Source organism: Lampetra fluviatilis, chromosome 56 (genome assembly GCF_964198595.1).
Source record: "Lampetra fluviatilis chromosome 56, kcLamFluv1.1, whole genome shotgun sequence".
NCBI classification, from domain to species: domain Eukaryota; kingdom Metazoa; phylum Chordata; class Hyperoartia; order Petromyzontiformes; family Petromyzontidae; genus Lampetra; species Lampetra fluviatilis.
The window spans coordinates 2,604,296-2,625,019 of record NC_136330.1 but is presented as its reverse complement, the minus strand read 5'-3'; the positions used below and the strand labels follow the sequence as shown (position 1 = coordinate 2,625,019).

The 20,724-nt window shown below is 50.4% G+C and overlaps 1 protein-coding gene across 1 annotated transcript in view; it reads left to right on the top strand.

Moving 5' to 3' along the window:
• Nucleotides 1-18,339, top strand: part of LOC144950082 (G-protein coupled receptor 83-like) — a 39,715-nt gene extending 21,376 nt beyond the window's left edge. The window contains 3 exon segments of the mRNA XM_078880102.1: nucleotides 12,485-12,947; nucleotides 12,950-13,144; nucleotides 18,152-18,339. Of these exon segments, the coding sequence (XP_078736228.1) occupies nucleotides 12,485-12,947; nucleotides 12,950-13,144; nucleotides 18,152-18,259 (766 nt within the window). The 3' untranslated portion in view covers nucleotides 18,260-18,339.
• The last annotated feature ends 2,385 nt before the right edge of the window (nucleotides 18,340-20,724 follow it).

Here is a 20,724-nt window from a genome sequence, read left to right as displayed (position 1 = left end):
GTCGGTTGTGCCTTGCACGTGACGCATTGAATCGTGATCCAATGAGTCATTGGGTATTTGTAACGAAATTATACATACACACACACATACACAAGGGCCGTATTGAATTAAGCATTTGCGGTGCTGGATTAAGGAATCCCATTATGTTCGTAATTGTGGGGAGAATTTTAATTAAAACCTAGCAATCATTAACCTCGTGTGAATATTATGGCCTTCATCGCAATCATTTTTGTGAGGCGGGGGGGGTCCTTTGTTATTTAAAACAAATTACGCGATTGGTAAAATTCCTGCGATGAATACACTGTGTAACGAAACTAGTCATTTTTGTATTACTTTGGTATAGATACGTTAATTTTGATGAATATGTTGGGGTTTTTCTGACTTTATGTGAACGAAAAGACACAAGTTCGCCCGTTTTATCATTGAAAATAGCTACATTTCGAAATATGACTGTCCTGGTCACAAAAGCAAAGTTTGTGGTGAATAACAGCCGTTTTTTAAATACTTTTTAGACATACGAAATTACGAAATAACACTTACTACCCAGGATAAAAATTTGTGTTACATAGTGATATATAATTTCAGGTGTTGTTGTTGTGCTAACTATTGTTTTGATTATTTAGCAGAGAAGAGGTCAATGGTGGTGACTCGTTGCATCCATCGGGGACAGAGACAAAGGCCCCCCCCCTCCCCCGTGTATCTGTATCAGACTGTGGAGGCGAAGGTTCTGTTAAGCAAGCGCCTGTAAAGTCCCGCACGGCACACACACACGCGCATGGATACACACACACACACGTACATGTTTATTTGTTAGGAGACAGAGGGTGGAGGTGAGCCAGGGAGTACGGGGGATAGAGGGAGGTGGAGGAGAGAGGTAGGAGAGGGAGGTGAGGGAGGGAGATACAGGAGGGAGATGGGGGGATATGGTGAGAGAGAGAAAAAAATATGTACATAGAAAACAGGGAGAACATAGACATTGAGTAGGGAGAGAGGGGGTAGAGAGAGAGGTGGTGTAGAGAGAGAGGGGGTAGAGAGAGATGGGGGTAGAGAGAGGGGGGTAGAGAGAGAGGGGGTAGAGAGAGAGGGGTAGAGAGAGAGAGGGGGTAGAGAGAGAGGTGGTGTAGAGAGAGAGGGGGTAGAGAGAGGGGGTAGAGAGAGAGGGGGTAGAGAGTGAGGGGGTAGAGAGAGAGGGGGTAGAGAGAGAGGGGGTAGAGAGAGAGGGGGTAGAGAGAGAGGGGGTAGAGAGAGAGAGAGGGGGTAGAGAGAGAGGGGGTAGAGAGAGAGAGGGGGTAGAGAGAGAGAGGGGTAGAGAGAGAGGGGGTAGAGAGAGAGGGGTAGAGAGAGAGAGGGTAGAGAGAGAGAGGGTAGAGAGAGAGGGGGTAGAGAGAGAGAGAGGGGGTAGAGAGAGAGGGTAGAGAGAGAGGGGTAGAGAGAGAGGGGGTAGAGAGAGAGGGGGTAGAGAGAGAGGTGGTGTAGAGAGAGAGGGGGTAGAGAGAGATGGGGGTAGAGAGAGGGGGTAGAGAGAGAGAGGGGGTAGAGAGAGGGGGTAGAGAGAGATAGGGTAGAGAGAGAGGGGGTAGAGAGAGATAGGGGGGTAGAGAGAGAGGGGGGTAGAGAGAGAGAGGGGGTAGAGAGAGAGGGAAGGGGTAGGAAGAAGGACCAGAGATTGAAATATTTCGAGAAATATTTCATTTAAACAGGGGGGGGGGGGCACATGAAGCAAAGCATTGAAAAAAAAAACGAAATGATGAACGAAGCAAAGTGCCGACTACACCGAGCATCTTCTTGTTTCCTCTGATCGGAGGAAGGGAGGGAGATAGATGAGGGAGGGAGGGAGAGGCGGGGAGGAACGGAGAGGAGAGGGTGAAGAGAGGGCGTGAAACGGAGAGGAAAGAGATCGAGCGACAGAGAGCGACAAACAATGGGGGTGGGGTGGGGGGAGGATTCGGGAGACGCGAGGGAGATTTAAACGGGAAAGGGAGAGGCTGGGATAAGGAGAGCGCGGGGTTAAAGGTGGGAGAGAGACACGGGGAGAGACACGGGGAGAGAGACACGGGGGGAGAGACACGGGGAGAGAGACACGGGGAGAGAGACACGGGGAGAGAGACACGGGGGGAGAGACACGGGGAGAGAGACACGGGGAGAGAGACACGGGGAGAGAGACACGGGGAGAGAGACACGGGGAGAGAGACACGGGGAGAGAGACACGGGGAGAGAGACACGGGGAGAGAGACACGGGGGGAGAGACACGGGGATGAGAGACACGGGGAGAGAGACACGGGGAGAGAGACACGGGGAGAGACACGGGGAGAGAGACACGGGGAGAGAGACACGGGGAGAGAGACACGGGGATGAGAGACACGGGGAGAGAGACACGGGGAGAGAGACACGGGGAGAGACACGGGGAGAGAGACACCGGGAGAGGAGTGGGTGAGATGCCGCGCAGAGAGTAGAGGCTGGCTATGTGTGGTGCGAAAGAAGTGCAACATACATGCAACATACATATAACATATATACATTGAGGGATGAGAGAAAGTAGAAGAGGGGACATCGCTCCTCCATTACTCCACCATCACTCCATCATCACTCCACCATCACTCCACCATCACTCCACCATCACTCCACCATCACTCCATCATCACTCCACCATCACTCCATCATCACTCCACCATCACTCCACCATCACTCCACCATCACTCCATCATCACTCCATCATCACTCCACCATCCCTCCACCATCCCTCCACCATCACTCCATCATCACTCCACCATCACTCCATCATCCCTCCACCATCACTCCACCATCACTCCACCATCACTCCATCATCACTCCATCATCACTCCATCATCACTCCACCATCCCTCCACCATCACTCCATCATCACTCCACCATCACTCCATCATCCCTCCACCATCACTCCACCATCACTCCATCATCACTCCATCATCCCTCCACCATCACTCCACCATCACTCCACCATCACTCCACCATCACTCCACCATCACTCCACCATCACTCCATCATCGCTCCACCATCACTCCACCATCACTCCATCATCACTCCATCATCACTCCACCATCACTCCACCATCACTCCATCATCACTCCACCATCACTCCACCATCACTCCACCATCACTCCATCATCGCTCCACCATCACTCCACCATCACTCCACCATCACTCCACCATCACTCCACCATCACTCCACCATCGCTCCACCATCACTCCACCATCACTCCATCATCACTCCATCATCACTCCACCATCACTCCACCATCACTCCATCATCACTCCACCATCACTCCACCATCACTCCACCATCACTCCACCATCACTCCATCATCGCTCCACCATCACTCCACCATCACTCCACCATCACTCCACCATCACTCCACCATCACTCCATCATCGCTCCACCATCACTCCACCATCACTCCACCATCACTCCACCATCACTCCACCATCACTCCACCATCACTCCATCATCGCTCCACCATCACTCCACCATCACTCCACCATCACTCCACCATCACTCCATCATCGCTCCACCATCACTCCACCATCACTCCATCATCGCTCCACCATCACTCCACCATCACTCCACCATCACTCCACCATCACTCCACCATCACTCCATCATCGCTCCACCATCACTCCACCATCACTCCACCATCACTCCACCATCACTCCACCATCACTCCACCATCACTCCATCATCGCTCCACCATCACTCCACCATCACTCCACCATCACTCCACCATCACTCCACCATCACTCCATCATCGCTCCACCATCACTCCACCATCACTCCACCATCACTCCACCATCACTCCACCATCACTCCACCATCGCTCCATCATCGCTCCACCATCACTCCACCATCACTCCACCATCACTCCACCATCACTCCATCATCGCTCCACCATCACTCCACCATCACTCCACCATCACTCCATCATCACTCCACCATCACTCCACCATCACTCCACCATCACTCCACCATCACTCCATCATCGCTCCATCGCTCCACGTGACCATCGGCCCGGCCAGCAATTCGCGTCCTTCCCGAGTCTGCCGAGACGTTTGAACGCCTCCTTGAACCCCGGGGGTCAGCGTGCGATCTCTAAAACTCTGATCATCGTTCTGCCAATCCACGTGTAATTGAAAGCCGCGCGTCTCTCTGTGCTGCTTTGGCGCACTTTTAAGTTTTTGTTCAAACAATGTTTTTAACTCCCATGTATTTGTCTCGTTCGTGACCGTGTTTCTGAACGATACGAACGCACGTGCGTACGTGCGTTGAACTTTTTTCGCAGACGTACGTCACTCAAAGCGTGCTCGTGGGAGATACGGGGGAAGGACAACAAACTAGACACACAAAAAGGAGTCCTTAAAGAAACGAGTTTTCAACCAGGTAGCAGGCACATGGCAGAATAAAATGAAAAGGATTGTTCGTAAATAGAGCATTCCAGGGACACTTTGCCCTATATTTTGGATAGCCATTCGTCTTCTGGACAAATGTATACGTGTCACAATAAGACATTTGTCTCTGTTTTTTCACGACCCAGTGACGTCTGCTGAAGGATTGTTACTCACCTATCAGAGCAGGAATGGATTTCTTTTCTCGCGTGAGTTGAATTTTAATGCCCGTGACTCATGTATAGGACCAACCTCTTTTAAATCCGGTCGTGGAGTTTTCGATCATCCTCTCTCCGTATTGATGAGCGCTTCCAAAATGCGCGAACGCGAGATTTTAATTGTCTACTCTATACAAAACAATTGCACCCGTTCGCGCAAAAAAAATTCGAGGCTTTCCACCTCATCTCCGAGGCATGTGGGTGTGTGTTTACACACGTTTAATTTAATTGAAGGATAATTCGCGAGATACGGACATGGTACGCCAGGTGATAATTGCATTTGTAATAGAGCCGTTTGGTTTTTGTGGGGGGTTTTTTCTAAGACATGACAGCGATGCACGTGCATACGCGGTCAAATTCCCTCGACTGATGAGTGGGATATCGTGTGAGACAGCGGGGCAGTTGTTTGGCGCTAAGCGCTAAGGAACCCAGCAACCAAAATTCGATTCCGGTTGCTATGCCTGGCCTAGGTGATGGGCGATATCTGAACAGGTCCTTGCAACTGCATATATATATACATTTTTATTGATTGATTTCTCGGCCAAAATACATAGCTTCGAATATATTCAGAACAATAATACGTTGAAAAAACTTTCAGGGAGGGGTACAAACGATCAGAATCAGAATTCCTTTTTTTATACTGGAGGAGGAATCCGATGAGTGGTGAAGCTCTTTTCCACAGATGTCGAAACAGCAGTAGCATCGATGTGTTGGTGCCGGGCCTCCCCTAGGTCAACTCAGCCTCAGACAACATCACAACATGGATGTTTTCCTTGTTTTCCACGATGTATTTTACAAGCCTCTGAAACGAAAAAATCGATGATCAAATATTTTTTGGCTAAGCTGAAAATACAAATGGTCTCCCTCCACAACATCGTTCGCAGCAGGTGTGTGTGTGTGTGTACACTGCAGATGGTTTTACAGTGAATATTCTGGATGGCAGACGCAGGTTTGACGAACGTGGAAGAGTAGGCCAAAATACACAGCTCCCTCTAGTCGAGGCCCCCTTCAATAACAGCAGTGGCGGCAGCGAGCGTTTGCAGCGCAGCACCTTTGCCACTACCTGCCCGTGCGCCTTTCGCGAATGAACATCGGGGCAAATTAACAGACGCCATGCTCGAAGAGCTTTTCTATTGTGCGAGATGAAAGAGAGGGGGGTTTCAAAGTGCGTTGTTCACGGTTCATGAAATGTAACCCTGCGTGGGGCTTTTGTCGTGGAAATTGTGAGCGATAAAGGCGGGCGACCGGCGGGCATAAAAGTACGTTGCGTTACACATGCAAATCGCGCGTGCGAAACTTTCCATATGAACACAGAAACAAAACAACAGATTTAATTATGCATCTGCTTTCATACCACGATCCACTGGAATATTTACTCCGTGTTTATAATTTTCTGGACAAAGTGACTGCCCACTTTTGAAACCACTTAAATGGATTACAATTCAGAGGGTCTGACACGTGTTCGTAGTTTAAAATATTAATCACTAAACCGTATTGACGTTAATTTACAGCCCCGTCTCAATCTACTGCGGGATGAACGAGGCTTCTCTCATGTCATTGTCGGCCACAAGGCCCCACTTTGGCTTGCGTATTTCACGGCCCATTGTATGCGTGTTTGTTGAACTTCCTTTGCACCGTAACGTAGCCCAACCGTTCGCGAGGGAGATGCGGTGCGCATTGGCCCGTTCGTCAACTTGTTGGCTCGCCACTTTTGTTTTGCTCATTTTGTCTCGAGGCCCTCGACTCTTGCAGCATCATTCCTGCAAGGCGTTTTATCATCCGTCATTTCCCGGCAAGTCAAAGGCGTGCTTTTATTGCCTCCGTCTGTTTGCGCTCGCGAAACATCGAACTACTTGGAGAAGAAACCTCTTCTTGGTTCTTTCGGTAAAGTCACGTAGAAGGGAAATAATAAATTAATAAAAATAAAACATCATAAAATTATTCTCACGACGTTTCGGCCACAACGCAAGCAGCCGTCCTCAGGTGAAGAACAGGTCTGTCGGGAAGACAGCGTCTTGGAGAAACGCCGACATTGGGATGAAAGTCTTAATTTGAAGCTTTCGTGACCGCAGGAATCCATACTCTTTCGGTAAAGTCACGTGGGTAGAAAAATAAAATAAATCACCTGATGACGGACGCTTGTGTTGCGCCCGAAACGTCGTGATTTATTTTGTTTTATACCTACGTGACTTTACCGAAAGAACCAAAGAGTATTGGGATGAAAGGTTTGCATTCATAGGGTGCCTGTAGCTCAAAAGCACCCAACGCCTCCTCTCAACGCACAGCGTGGCCCTATGGCAGTCCAAGCCAAGGGGACCCCCCCCCCCTGTGGCAACTGTCCTGATGCATCTCAAGACACATTCAGCACCTCCAACGCTACGGAGTGTTTCCTCCCGTAATGTTGTAAATCTTCCTGCAAAAACACATCCCGCGGCAGAAGATCGGTGCTGGATGCGGCGAGCAGTCACATTTGCAAATGTGATTAGTAATTTGGAGGATTACCTGTGGCTATTATCGATAGCTCAATGTGAACGCACCATTTTGTCGAGGGACTGCTCATGCGTGGTGGTATCTCGGCGTGGTCTGGGGGGCTGCTTTGTTCTTAATTCTAGATTTGAAGCTTTCGTGACTGCAAGGATTCATATTCTTAGGTTTTTTCGGTAAAGTCACGTAGGTAAAACATCAACATTAATGAAAATAAAATAAAACAAAAATCACGACGTTTCGGAGGCAACACAAGTCTCCGTCATCAGGTGGGACCGTCACAGCCGAATTAGCTGCATCAAGTGAGGCAATGATTCAATATGTAATCCCTCTTCAACTTGCTTATAAGGGATTACATCTTGAATCATTGCCTCACTTGATGCAGCTAATTCGGCTGTGACGGTCCCACCTGATGACGGAGACTTGTGTTGCCTCCGAAACGTCGTGATTTTTGTTTTATTTTATTTTCATTAATTTTGATGTTTTACCTACATGACTTTACCGAAAAAACCTAAGAATATGCTTTGTTCTTGTCTTTGAGGATGTCCATAAATGACGTCACGCACCTAGGGGGGGGGGTCAGACATTTGTGACGATGTGTGACGAGGGGGGGGGGTTGAGAAATGTGACTTCACATCAAAATGCGCAGCTTTAAATAAATATAGAATTGTTATAACAACACTACTTGTTATAACAACACTCCTACAACATCAGAGTGCAGTGCCACGTTAAATACGCACGACAATGACAATAGTTTAAAGCGATTTGAAGCATGTTTTATTTTCAAAATGGAAATATGGTTTTGGGGGGGGGGGGGCAGAGCTTTGTGAGGGGGTCTGACTTCTTGTGACGCTGTGTGACGAGGGGGGGGGGGTCCAAAATCGCGTGACGTCATTTATGGACCGCTCCTTTGCTGCCTTGCACACGCTTGATAAATGAGACTTGTACAATGCGCATATTGTGTATTCGTCTTTAATAACTGGCTTACCCTTTTCCTCTTTCGTGCACTCCTATCGTTTTCGATGTTTGTCCTGTGTTGCTGTTGTTGTTGTTGTAACTCACCCCATACTGGACATCTGTGAGAAGAGATCTTCGCAGTTTATCGGATTCCTCCTTCCTGCAGCCTAATTGAACATTCTGAAATGCAGCATCGGCCTGCGAATGTGTGCGGTCGGAAGCAACGTTGCTACGTTGTAGAAGCGGGCGTGCGGGCGTGCGGGCCGTTGGGAGTTTCTTCCAAATTAGGCCACTGGCTGCTTGTAAATTCAAGCCGGCCCGCCAGGGTCTTATATCCGGGGTGAATGGCGTGAGCACGCGGATTGCTTAGAAAGGTTCTGCGCTGCGGACCGCACGAAGTGGCCTCTTCCGCAGAGGCGAGGAAGCGTGACGCAGCCTGCGGTCTCCCAGCCACCGCATGCCCTGAATCGCCCAACCCTGGAAACAGCATTCGAGTCACTTACTCAACGATGGTCAGTCCGTCTCTTTTCTTTTTCACGATCAGTGGAAACAAGAAGATGCTCGGTGTATTCGGCACTTTGCTTCGTTCATCATTTCGTAATTTTTTTTTTTTTTATAACTTTGCTTTATGTAAACCCCCACCTCTCGCTCACTCTCTCGCTCACTCTCTCGTTCACTCTCTCGCTCACTCTCTCGGTCACTCTCTCGCTCACTCTCTCGTTCATTCTCTCGCTCACTCTCTCGGTCACTCTCTCGCTCACTCTCTCGCTCACTCTCTCGTTCTGCACGCAGCCCTTCTCGCAGTCCAATGGCCTCCGACGGGTAGCTCATATCAGCATGCAGAGCTCCCCGTCATCTGCCACCGAGCACACGGCCTCCTCCATCGCCCACTGCTCCTTGAAGGCCGGCACGGCGTGGGTCAGCCGCGCATGGCGGAACTCCAGCCCACACACCCTGGCTCCGACCAGAGCGCGGAAGATGCCCAGGCTGCTGGCCGGACGTTTCCCCTCCAGGGCCACCATTCTCGCCCTGTAAATGGCGAGCTTGGCATAGCCGACGAGCACGTTGACCAGCCCCTGAAGATCCACTCTGATATCGCTGCTACTATGGTTGCTGTTCCTGTGAACGGGCCTCATTGATTCCTCCACCCATGTTGATGACTCGGGTCCAGCAGACTGACTGTTTCGGTTCATTCACCGTCACAGCACGATTGCTGTATCAAGTAAGATACAGCAAGCGTGCTGTGACGGTTCCACCTGAAGACGGAAGCTTGTGTTGCCTCCGAAACGTCGTGATTTTTATATTATTTATATTTTACTTTTATTAATTTAAATTTTTTACCTACGTGACTTTACCGAAAAAACCTAAGATTATGAATCCTTGCAGTTACGAAAGCTTCAAATCTAGAACTCTACTTTGATCTTTCCGCAGTAGTGCCCACGTGGTGTGTATCCTTCCACGTTTTTGGACTTGCGCATTTCCGAAAATAATATTATTCCGAAACGCTGCAAGGCGGTTCTGTGTGACTCGTGTTTTCTTAAGTGGCCGCTCTTTGTCGGAGGGGGCTGCAATTCCGCAAGCGCTGATTTTGCATGAACACGCTGAGTGGGTTGACCTCGCAATGAAAGGGCTGCCTCAACGAGGGCTAAATAAAATATCCAACTCGATTGCTAGAGAGAGGCGGCTCAAAAAACTAAAAAACAACATAAACCCCTTCTGTTTAACACGGAGTAGCAAACTTTCGCGACTAAATATTATCCATAATAGAGGTCTTTGGGTTAGATCGCGTAAATATATAAATGTGTCGTTAAACCCGCCACCACCCGACACAGCCAATTATTAAGGTCTGTCACGTAAACAGAACGTGGCAACTCGTTACTCGTACAGCACACCGGTAAATGTTGTGGATTTGCTCTCCAACACACCGGTTAGTGCTGTACTAGTGACGAATTGGCCACGTTCTGTTTACGTGTCAAACCTTACTAGTCGGCTGTGTCGGGTGGTGGAGGGGTTTAACGACACGTTTATATTTACACGATCTAACCCAAAAAAACTATATTATGGATAACCCCTTCTGTTCAAGCACAGAAATTCGAACACTGATAGTTACACATCCTGACAACTGCATAAAAGGCAATGCCCCTCCCCTCCCCGGTTTACGTCGAGGGATGCGTTCCTGGAAGGCGTTATGACGAATAATTGAAACGACGTGAATCGAAGCGGTTTTCAGGGTAGCGGTCGAGGTGGTGGTGGTGGCAGAGTTCGCAACCGGGTACCCAATACCCGTACCCAACCCGATACCCGGCTACCCGTACCCGGCCGGGTACGGGTACGGGTACGGGTACCCGTTTGCGACCCTGGTGCGGCTGGGTACGGGTAGGCCGTGATTCACCGGTGAGTAACCGTTTGTCACTCATTTCGGGTCGGGTACGGATACGGGTAGCGTACGGCTACCCATACCCGGCCGGGTACGGGTACCCGTTTGCGACCGTGGTGCGGCCGGTTACGGGTACGGAATCAAAACCCGTTTGCGACCTCTGGGTGGTGGTGGAGGCTGAGAGGCAATGGATAACGAGGAAGAAGGGGACGAGGCTGTGAGCGACGTGAGAGCGAGTCGTGCAGCGGCGGTGTTCATCATTAAAGCGACGACGTAGTTTGAGAAACGACGTCAAAGGCGGAGACGTCAATCGGGGTATTGCTGTACGTATATAGCAAAGGTACAAATCCCCCGTGTAGACTTTACCCGACCGTTGGGGCAAGTGCTGGTAGCAAGTAGCACCTACGAAGGCCGACACAGCAAAATGAGCGGGTGGGTGACCCAGCACCACGCCCGGCCGCCTTTGTCTCCCCCAACACACTGCTCCAGGTGCGGTACTGATTTAAGGCTGAGTCGATCTAGGGGAAGCGCAAGACCAGTTCCAATATATCGCCCCCTGTTATTGGTCGCGTGCGGGGGAATCGATCTCGGGTCTGGCAGCTTCGTGGCGTGAATCGCGGCGTAGACTTTCGCCTTGGGGACCGATTGACTCTCAGCGGATTTCAGAGAAACGGAGGGAAACTTTTTTGCCTTTCGCCTCAGCGCTGTGCGTGAGATTAACGTTTTTTTTTCACTGTCATATCATTTTCATGAAATGGAAAGAGCAATTTATTTTTTTTATTCCTCGATAGCGGCTGCTTATTGATGCTCGGTTTTTTTTTTTCCTTTTAAAAGGCAAGAAATTGTGTTTTGCTTTCTCTCTCTAATACTCAATCGCCTTCAATATACACTTAAAGAAAATACATGGCGATGTGATGAATTATGTATCTGTTTGTGCAACGCTGCGTGTTGTGTATTATAATGATAATAGCGGGGATCGGGAGTGTAGCAGTTCATGCACCACGCTAGGAAGCCGCTCACAGCCACCAGCACCAGTGACATACTGAACCAGAACTGGGCCCACGCTAGGTCAACTCAGCCTTAAATGAGTACCTGGTGCGATGTTAATCATCGCCACTTGCCCCAACAGTCTGTTACTGCTATATGGGGTTGATGTTTGCCTATACCTGTGTAGGGCACAGCTGGTGCATCTGCCAGCCATCTCAGTCAGTCAACCTGTAATGTGTGGATATATCAGGCTCAATGACGTATCACAACTTGTCATGATGATTGGCTCTGCCGGTCCTGGTCTATAGCCAATGGGGGGAAGCCTAGGGGCGTGGCCCTGACGTAATGGAAAGGTGACAGCTGGAAGTAGGGGATTGGTTCTGCTGGCTTTGGCCACAGCCAATGGGGAGATGAGTCAGGGGCGTGGTCCCGGCAGCTTACGAGGGGGCCTAGAATATTCCATGGAGGCTAGCCAGGATTGGGGGAAACGTACCACGTGACCCGGGTATTAAATAGGGGTGGAGACGAATGACACGTGGTCAGAACGGGAACGAACAGAGGAAAGGGGCCACACGGGAGCGGGGCTCCGGGTTGCCACGTGGCAGTGTGTCTCTCTCGCTATCTGTCCCTCTCACGCTGCCTGTCAGCAGCGTGAAGGAAAAGCTGTAAACAAGTTGAATAAAAGACGGATTCCAGAAGTCGTCTCAACGAGCTTTATTACAAACCCGTGGCACCTGCTGGGTCTGCCCCGTGACCTCTTGCCAGCGAGCCTTCGACACTTCACGTGGTAGCCTCAACGTGCACCTGGCCTGGCACAGGCACCGTGGTTTCGAATTGCGGCTGTTGCTGTTGTTGCTGTGTACAACAAGCCGCAGCGGACGGAGCGCTAGCCCGGCGGGTTAGCGGCCCGCGCTCAGAACCTGGCGGCGACCCCAAAATTCGACTGGCCGCTCGCCAAACAGGCGGACGAGCGAACGAGTTCGCAACGAAATTGAGCGAGCGAGCGAACGAGTGACAAACCGAGCGTGCGCGCGTTCTCTCCCAGCAAGGGCAACTTCAGGAGCCTCTGCGTGCTGTCGTTCCCGGAGCCGGCCGACGTGGTGTGGAAGGCCCTGGACCAGGCGACCTTCGTGCTGCTCTACGTGCTGCCGCTGCTCATCGTCTCCGTGGCCTACGTGACCGTCGCCAAGAAGCTGTGGCTGCGCAACGCCATCGGCGACGTCACCACCGAGCAGTACGTGGCCCACCGGCGCAAGAAGAAGAAGACCATCAAGATGCTCATGCTCGTGGTGGTGGTCTTTGCCGTCTGCTGGTTCCCGCTCAACTGCTACGTGGTGCTGCTCTCCACCCAGGCCATCCAGACCAACAACGGCATCTACTTCGCCTTCCACTGGCTGGCCATGAGCAGCACCTGCTACAACCCCTTCATCTACTGCTGGCTCAACGAGAGCTTCCGCTCCGAGCTCAAGGCCCTCGTGACCATCTGCACCCCGCGGGGGGGGGGCGGCGGGGGGGGGAGGCCGGCGGTAACCCGCTGGGCGTGATCCCCCGCGCGTCGCGCCAGGCGTGGGCCGAGCGTAGGAGCTACCGCCGTGGGGCGCGCATGGTGGAGAGCCGGCTGACGTCCAACCCGGCGGTGGTGGCACCGGAGGGGGGCGAGGGGGAGGAGAAGACGGAGGAGGCGTCGTCCGATCTGGTGGACGCGGTGAGTGGGAGAGGTGGCATCCCGACATGGCGATGGTGATCGTTTTGTAACGTGGACATTTTTGGGAAATGTGATTTGTTCGTATCAGCCGATCAAGTCATTGTTTTTCGATAGCACTATTTCGTGCAAAAGATGCAATTCTAAATGCTTTACAGGGAAAACCAAACATTGTTAAAATACTACATCGCAAGAACAATCAAAGCAATTGCCATACAAAACAAAATCGCATTATAATAAATTAGCTAGCGAAGGCATATTAAAAAAAAAACTATAAAAGTAAAAGCAAGTAAAAAAATTTCGATTTAAAACTTTCGTGACTGCAGGGATTCATCTTCTTGGTTCTTTCGGTAAAGTCACGTAGAAGGGAAATAATAAAATAATAAAAATAAACATAATAAAATACAATTCTCACGACGTTTCGGCCACAACGCAAGCAGCCGTCCTCAGGTGAAGAACAGGTCTGTCGGAAAGAAAGCGTCTGAATGAGCACCACCACGCTTGGCAGCGATATGCAAATTCCTTTGTCAAGGCGTCCTTCCCCCTCTAACCCAGCTTAAATATACGCTGCCAAGATTGGTGGTGCTCATTCAGACACTGTTTTTCCGACAGACCTGTTCTTCACCTAAGGACGGCTACTTGCGTTGTGGCCGAAACGTCGTGAGAATTGTATTTTATTATGTTTTATTTTTATTATTGTATTATTTCCCTTCTACGTGACTTTACCGAAAGAACCAAGAAGTATGCTGTTCTATTCACCGCTGAATCTCGGCACGCGCAGGCGTTTCAGCGGTTATTTTACTCAGAGAGGCATAAGTCGAGGCGTTGTTTTTAAAGACACTTATACTCACCGCAAGGAACCGTAGTGACGCGAACACGCTCTGATAGCTGGCGCAAAAACTGTGCCACACACACTCCCGCACGGCCGTTTAACTTTTCGATTCCGTTCCTTTGACGTACACCTACGTACTCTTGCTATTTTTGCCACGTACGTACGTCATCAAAATGGAATGAGAAGAACAGCTGATGACGTACTTGTACGTCATCGGAACGGGAAAGGATTGGCCGATAACACCTGGAAACATCGAGGACTGAAGAGCTGTGATCACATCGGGAAACTAATCAAGCCGAGTATATTTTCTGACGTCGAGTTGTCATCGATGTCCAACGAATACATTATCGTCCCTCTCTTTCAAAAAAAATAGATGAAACTCCACACCTACTCCCGCGAGATGTGTTGTTCTTATTGTTGTTGTCATTGTTGTCGGGCGGTGCCGCTGTCAGTTGGTCCGCGCGATGTCCGACGTTCCGCTCCATCGCACTGGGAGCTACGTCTCCAGGAACTGAATTTTGTTGGTAATTTCTACTCCTCCTCCAGCGGTCGCGTTGACGGAATCCACCGGCTATTGAGACGTTAAATAAAGCTGTATTCGGACCCTGAAGAAGCTCCCCCCCCCCCCCCAGCGAGCACTTGGAGCAAAACGTCGGACATCGTGCCGATCGGAAAACATAAAGACAACCTACGCGGTCGTAAAAGAAAAAAAAACATGAAATAATGAAAAAAATGTCGCCCATAAACCGCTGTTATTTTTCATCTCTTAACCGTCACCGTTATCGCCGCGATTGCAATCAGTTAATTACGAGCAGTAATGAGAACCCTTTCTCATTATATCGATGCCCCCCACCCCCGCCCCCTCAGGGTTAAAGGGTTTTTTTTTTTACAAAGACGCGTGTGAATTATTATTTTCTTGTGCGATTGGGGGGGGGGGGGCAAATCAAAAACACATCAGCGGAGGGAGCTGCCAATGTCCTTAATCTGTGATGAGAGATCACACAGCATCGCAGCGAGAATGTTAATGATGAACTCCGGAGAGGGACCTTCGCCTGCACGCATTGGTTGAACAAAAAAATATATTTTTTGGAGTATATATATTTCATTCCAACAAAAGAATAACAAGAGTTGTTATACATTTTGATTTGAAGCTTTCGTGACTGCAGGGATTCATATTCTTGGTTCTGTCGGTCAAGTCACGTAGAAGGGAAATAATAAAATAATAATAATAAAATATATATTAAACAATTAAATTCTCACGACGTTTTGACTGCAACACAAGTAATCCTCATCAGGTGTGAAATCCACAGCAAGAAAATGTTATTTTATTGTTTTATATATATATCTTTTTTTTCTCTTCTATGTGACTTTACCGAAAGAACCAAGAATATAAGAGTTGCTATAATTTCTCTTCGGAGGCGTCGTCAGTCTGAAGCCTGCAGGTTAGTTTTTTTGTGTCGAAAAAAAGGTGAATCTTAACGTCGCTGGTGCCTCGAGAGGCTTGGAGCGCACGGTCCGAAACGTCGGACATCATGCCCAAGCAACGCCGCGGTACGACCCGAAAATCACCGAGCCGTGCAGCGCCGCCACGGAAACAACAACAACAACAACAACAACAACCGCCATTCGCCACTAAGTGGCGGTGACGTCACCACGACGCTTGTGCCAGGCCAAGTGCACCTTGAGGCCACGTGAAGTGTCGAACGCCCGCTGGCAGGAGGTCACGGGGCAGACCCAGCAGGTGCCACGGGTCGACTGACCGAGATGAACGAGATGACTGGCTGATGCACCACCTGTGCCCCCTACTGTACCAACTTGCTGTGCTTTAGCCACCCGGCGCTCCGCTCGTTGTTGTGAGCGTCGCTCCTCCGCCCTCCGTTGTTGTTGGAGGGCGACTGCCTCCAACTTCCCAGTAGCGTCCTTCACGAGCCTCCTACCACAGAGGCCGATCTTGACACCGCGGAAACGCACACAGTCGGACCAACCATCGCATTTAACCCCCCGTAGGCTTTCACGAGCAATACGACTGCTAAACTATTTATCATTTTGAACAGATAAGGCCCCCACTGAGCTGTGTAGCTCTTTTTCAGAAGCCACCTGGCTATCGCAAATGACAGCGCAACGAAAGTGGCTTATCATCATCACGTGGGGAATTATAGCGGCCAAATGCTCTAAATCCGTGATGTTGATTCTAAATGTGGAGGGAGAAACCGGAGGGCCCGGAGAAAAAAATCCACGCGACCAAGGGGAAAGAGAGAGACACTCCAAATATACAGCAGCAGCAGGCGTCAGGGTCGGGATCGAACCCACGATCTCCTGTATGTCAGGCGAGGGAGTTAACATCTCTTAGCCACCGTGATCATGATGAGAGAGAGACACGCAAACTCCAAATATACAGCAGGCGTCGAACCCACGACCTCCTGTATGTCAGGTGAGGAAGATAACATCTCATAGCCACGGTGATGATGATGAGAGAGACACGCAAACTCCAAATATACAGCAGCAGGCGTCAGGGTCGGGATCGAACATTCCCTAGCCACCACGGCGCCAGTATTGGACCATGATTTATTTTTTAGCGTGATGTGTTGCTCAGATGAGCTTTGAGGCATTCACAAAAAATCTCCCACCTACATCCCTGACGCCAGCGGTGAAAATTCCACCTTTCTATGGTGCGTGGCCGAGTCAGTCTACGAGACGACCGCTGTTGACGTCCCCCTCGAAGTGGTTCTCATTTAATAGCCGCAGAGCCGATGGTGGCCAGAGTCAAACACCACCAACCAGGATTCGAATTTGCAACCTTGTGTGTATGTGTGTACGTTTGTATGTTTGTATGTATGTTTGTATGTGTGTACATATGTATGTTTGTATGTTTGTACGTTTGTACGTTTGTATGTTTGTATGTTTGTACATATGTATGTTTGTATGTGTGTACATATGTATGTTTGTATGTTTGTATGTTTGAATGTTTGTATGTTTGTATGTTTGTATGTTTGTATGTTTGAATGTGTGTATGTTTGTATGTTTGTATGTTTGTATGTTTGTATGTGTGTACGTTTGTATGTTTGTATGTTTGTATGTGTGTACATATGTATGTTTGTATGTTTGTATGTTTGTATGTGTGTACATATGTATGTTTGTATGTGTGTACGTTTGTATGTTTGTATGTTTGTATGTGTGTACATATGTATGTTTGTATGTTTGTATGTTTGTATGTGTGTACATATGTATGTTTGTATGTTTGTATGTTTGTATGTTTGTATGTGTGTACATATGTATGTTTGTATGTTTGTATGTTTGTATGTTTGTATGTTTGTATGTTTGTATGTTTGTATGTGTGTACATATGTATGTTTGTATGTTTGTATGTTTGTATGTTGAACTTCTTGGACATTGCACGTGGACAACCGTGCTAATCGGAGGTGCGTGGAAAGGTCGACAAACTATGGGTCTCTGTGTGAGTCTATGTGTGAGTCTACGGGTGTCTATGTGAGTCTATGGGTCTCTGTGTGAGTCTCTGTGTGAGTCTACGGGTGTCTATGTGAGTCTATGGGTCTCTGTGTGAGTCTATGGGTCTCTGTGTGAGTCTACGGGTGTTAATGTGAGTCTACGGGTATTAATGTGAGTCTATGGTTCTCTGTGTGAGTCTATGGTTCTCTGTGTGAGTCTATGGTTATCTGTGTGAGTCTATGGTTCTCTATGTGTCACTGTGTGAGTCTATGGTTCTCTGTGTGAGTCTATGGTTCTCTGTGTGAGTCTATGGTTCTCTGTGTGAGTCTATGGTTCTCTGTGTGAGTCTATGGTTCTCTGTGTGAGTCTATGGTTCTCTGTGTGAGTCTATTGTTCTCTGTGTGAGTCTATGGTTCTCTGTGTGAGTCTATTGTTCTCTGTGTGAGTCTATGGTTCTCTGTGTGAGTCTATTGTTCTCTGTGTGAGTCTATGGTTCTCTGTGTGAGTCTACGGTTCTCTGTGTGAGTCCATGGGTCTCTGTGTGAGTCTATGGTTCTCTGTGTGAGTATGCACGTTGAACTTCTTTCGCACCGCACGTCGCCCACCGCGCTAAACGGAGCTTGCGGAGCCACCTGGCCGGATCGACCATCGCGGTCTGTCGTGATCCCTTCGCACCTCGTGCCGACTCCTCTCTCCTCCCCCCTCTCTCCCCGTGCCCCCTCGCCGCTGTAGAGGCAGAGCAGGAACATCCTGAGGAGAGCCCGGGACATGCTCCACCCCGTGCACTTCCAGAAGGAGGGAGAGGCCGTCAAGGTAGAAGAGGACCTCATGACGCTGTGAAGGAGCCGCCCCCCCCCTCGTCTTGCTCTCCCGGACATCACCGACCCCCTACTGGCAGACAAATGCCCCCTGGAGGGCAGCTGCGTTCACCATGGGCTAACTGCCTGGGGGGGGGGGGGGGGTTGTCCCTTGGCTCAGACTCCCTGGGGGGGGATCCCCCTTGGCTAAGACTTTCCTGGGGAGGGGGTCCCCTTGGCTAAGATTCCCTGGGGAGGGGGTCCCCTTGGCTCAGACTCCCTGGGGGAGGTCTGCCTTGGCTCAGACTGCAGCAGGGCACTGGAACGTCTGAGATGATGATGACGATGACGATGTCGCTGCTGCTGCTGTTGTTGCTGCGATGCTTCAAGGCGCGTTGTGGCTGGCGAGGCGTACCGGCGGGCGTCCTGTGACTACAAACGCTTCATCGTGCGCCGCTCTTCCTCGTAGCGCTGGGCCCAGCTGCAGTCCCCGGTGCAGTTGCACCGCCTGCACACGCAGCCGGCAGCAACGCCGCTGCCTCCGCTCGTCGCGGAAACGCTTGCACGGACTCGACATTGGGCACGCGCTAGCGAGCAAGCATACGTGTGTGCAGGTCACTGTCGCTTAGATAAGTGCGTTCGTGTGTGTGTATATATATATAAATATAAACGAGCGTGCGCACGTGTGTACATTGAACTTCTTTTCGTACCGTTCGTTGCCAGCCGTGCTGACGGGAGGTGCGTGGGGAAAGGAAACGAAACTAAACGCACGACACAAATGAGTATTCTTTGGTTCTTTCGGCAAAATCAAAGAATATGAATTCCTGCAGAATATGAATTCCTTGCAGTCACGACAGTTTTGAGTCGGAAAAACGTGAGTTCACCCACACAGAATCGGGAAATTTCGCTGGTGGTGGTGAATGGGTAGCGGAAGTGGTGGAGGAGGGGGGGTGGTTGCAGAGATGACGCAGCGATTGATTCAATTCCCTGAGGGTGGACAACACTGGCGTCGAGGTGAACAACTCGCCAGACACGCGGCGGGGCTCTCGTTTGCCAGGGTGGCCTGGGTCGTCAGTCTGCTCGCCTGCCTGCCGGCCGGTACGACGGGCGATGCGATGGCTGCCGTTGCGTTCCGTCGCAATCGAAGAGAGTTTGCGGCTCGCAGAGTTTTTTTTTTGCGAGTTTGGCAAATCTGCTCAATGGCCCCACCCACCAACCGAGTCTCTCTCGCCAGCGCCGTTGACGTCCACTTCGAAGCGGATGGCGCGGTCGCGTCGCCGTTCAAGTTCAAGTTCATTTATTAGGTATAGAGCCCTGTGAGCCATTCGGCTCTTGAATCGGGTGCAACCGCAACAAACAAAAAACTAAAACTTGAACAAAAAACATCTTTAAGTGAATATGTGACTAAGTGCAAACAGAAAATCCAAGAAAAGACAGCAAAATATTGCAGAAAAAAACACCGTACGCCGTTACACACACACACACGCGTTTGCAGCGCAGCGTTGACCGGGGCGGCCCCGTGGGTTCCAACCGCGACCCTCTGCGACAGGGTCGCGCGTGCCACGCCGCCGCCAGGCCGAGGGCGCTACGATTTGCCGAACGCCGTGGGGGGGGGGGGGGTGGGGGGGAGCTTTCCACCGTTCACCCACGTGACCTTGCCGTGGTCGAGGTTCTAACGGGCGCAGTGACCCACGCGGCAATGTGATGGTGGAGGCCTTCATCCAGCAGCGGATCGACAAAGGGCCGCAAAATGACACGGGGTTTTTATTTTCTCTCACGGGGGAGGAGGGAGGGGGAGTGTGGAATAATTCGTGCACTTCTAAAGTAAGGAAATAAATAATGACACAACCGTGTTACGCCTTTTAATCGCCAAGGGAACATTCAGCCCATCGTTGACGCGCGCACGGCGTGAAATGTTTCCTTTAGCCCGAGCGTGCGCCCATCTCGTCGGATGGCAGAATCCGAGGCGGGTTTGCGGCCGGTTCGCGCGCTTGGATGGGCATCGCCCTGGGGCACTCGGGAGATGTCGCGAGGGGTGCTGGCTGCTTGGTGATGGATGGTGCCTGCGGTGGTGGTGGCCTGGAGGCGGCAGTGGACGACCAGAGGTCGCAATCGGGTACCCGATACCCGGCCGGGTACGGGTAGCCGGGTATCGGGTAGGGTACGGGTACCCGTTTGCGACCCTGGTGCGGCCGGGTACGGGTACGGGTAGGCCGTGAGTCACCGGTGAGTAACCGTTTGTCACTCATTTCGGGTAGGGTACGGGTACGGGTAGCATTTGCGACCCTGGTGCGGCCGGGTACTGGTACGGGTAAGGAATCAAAACCCGTTTGCGACCTCTGGTCTCCCGGCACGTGACGATCGCTCGTTCGCGGTATTTGCCAAACAAATCCCGTGGCAGGGCTGTCTTGAAAACGAGTCTCGAGACTCGGCGAGGCTTTTGCTGGATTAAAGGGCATTATAATCATTGTTAAAGTCATTAACCGCTTCTTTAAGCAATTACTGGAG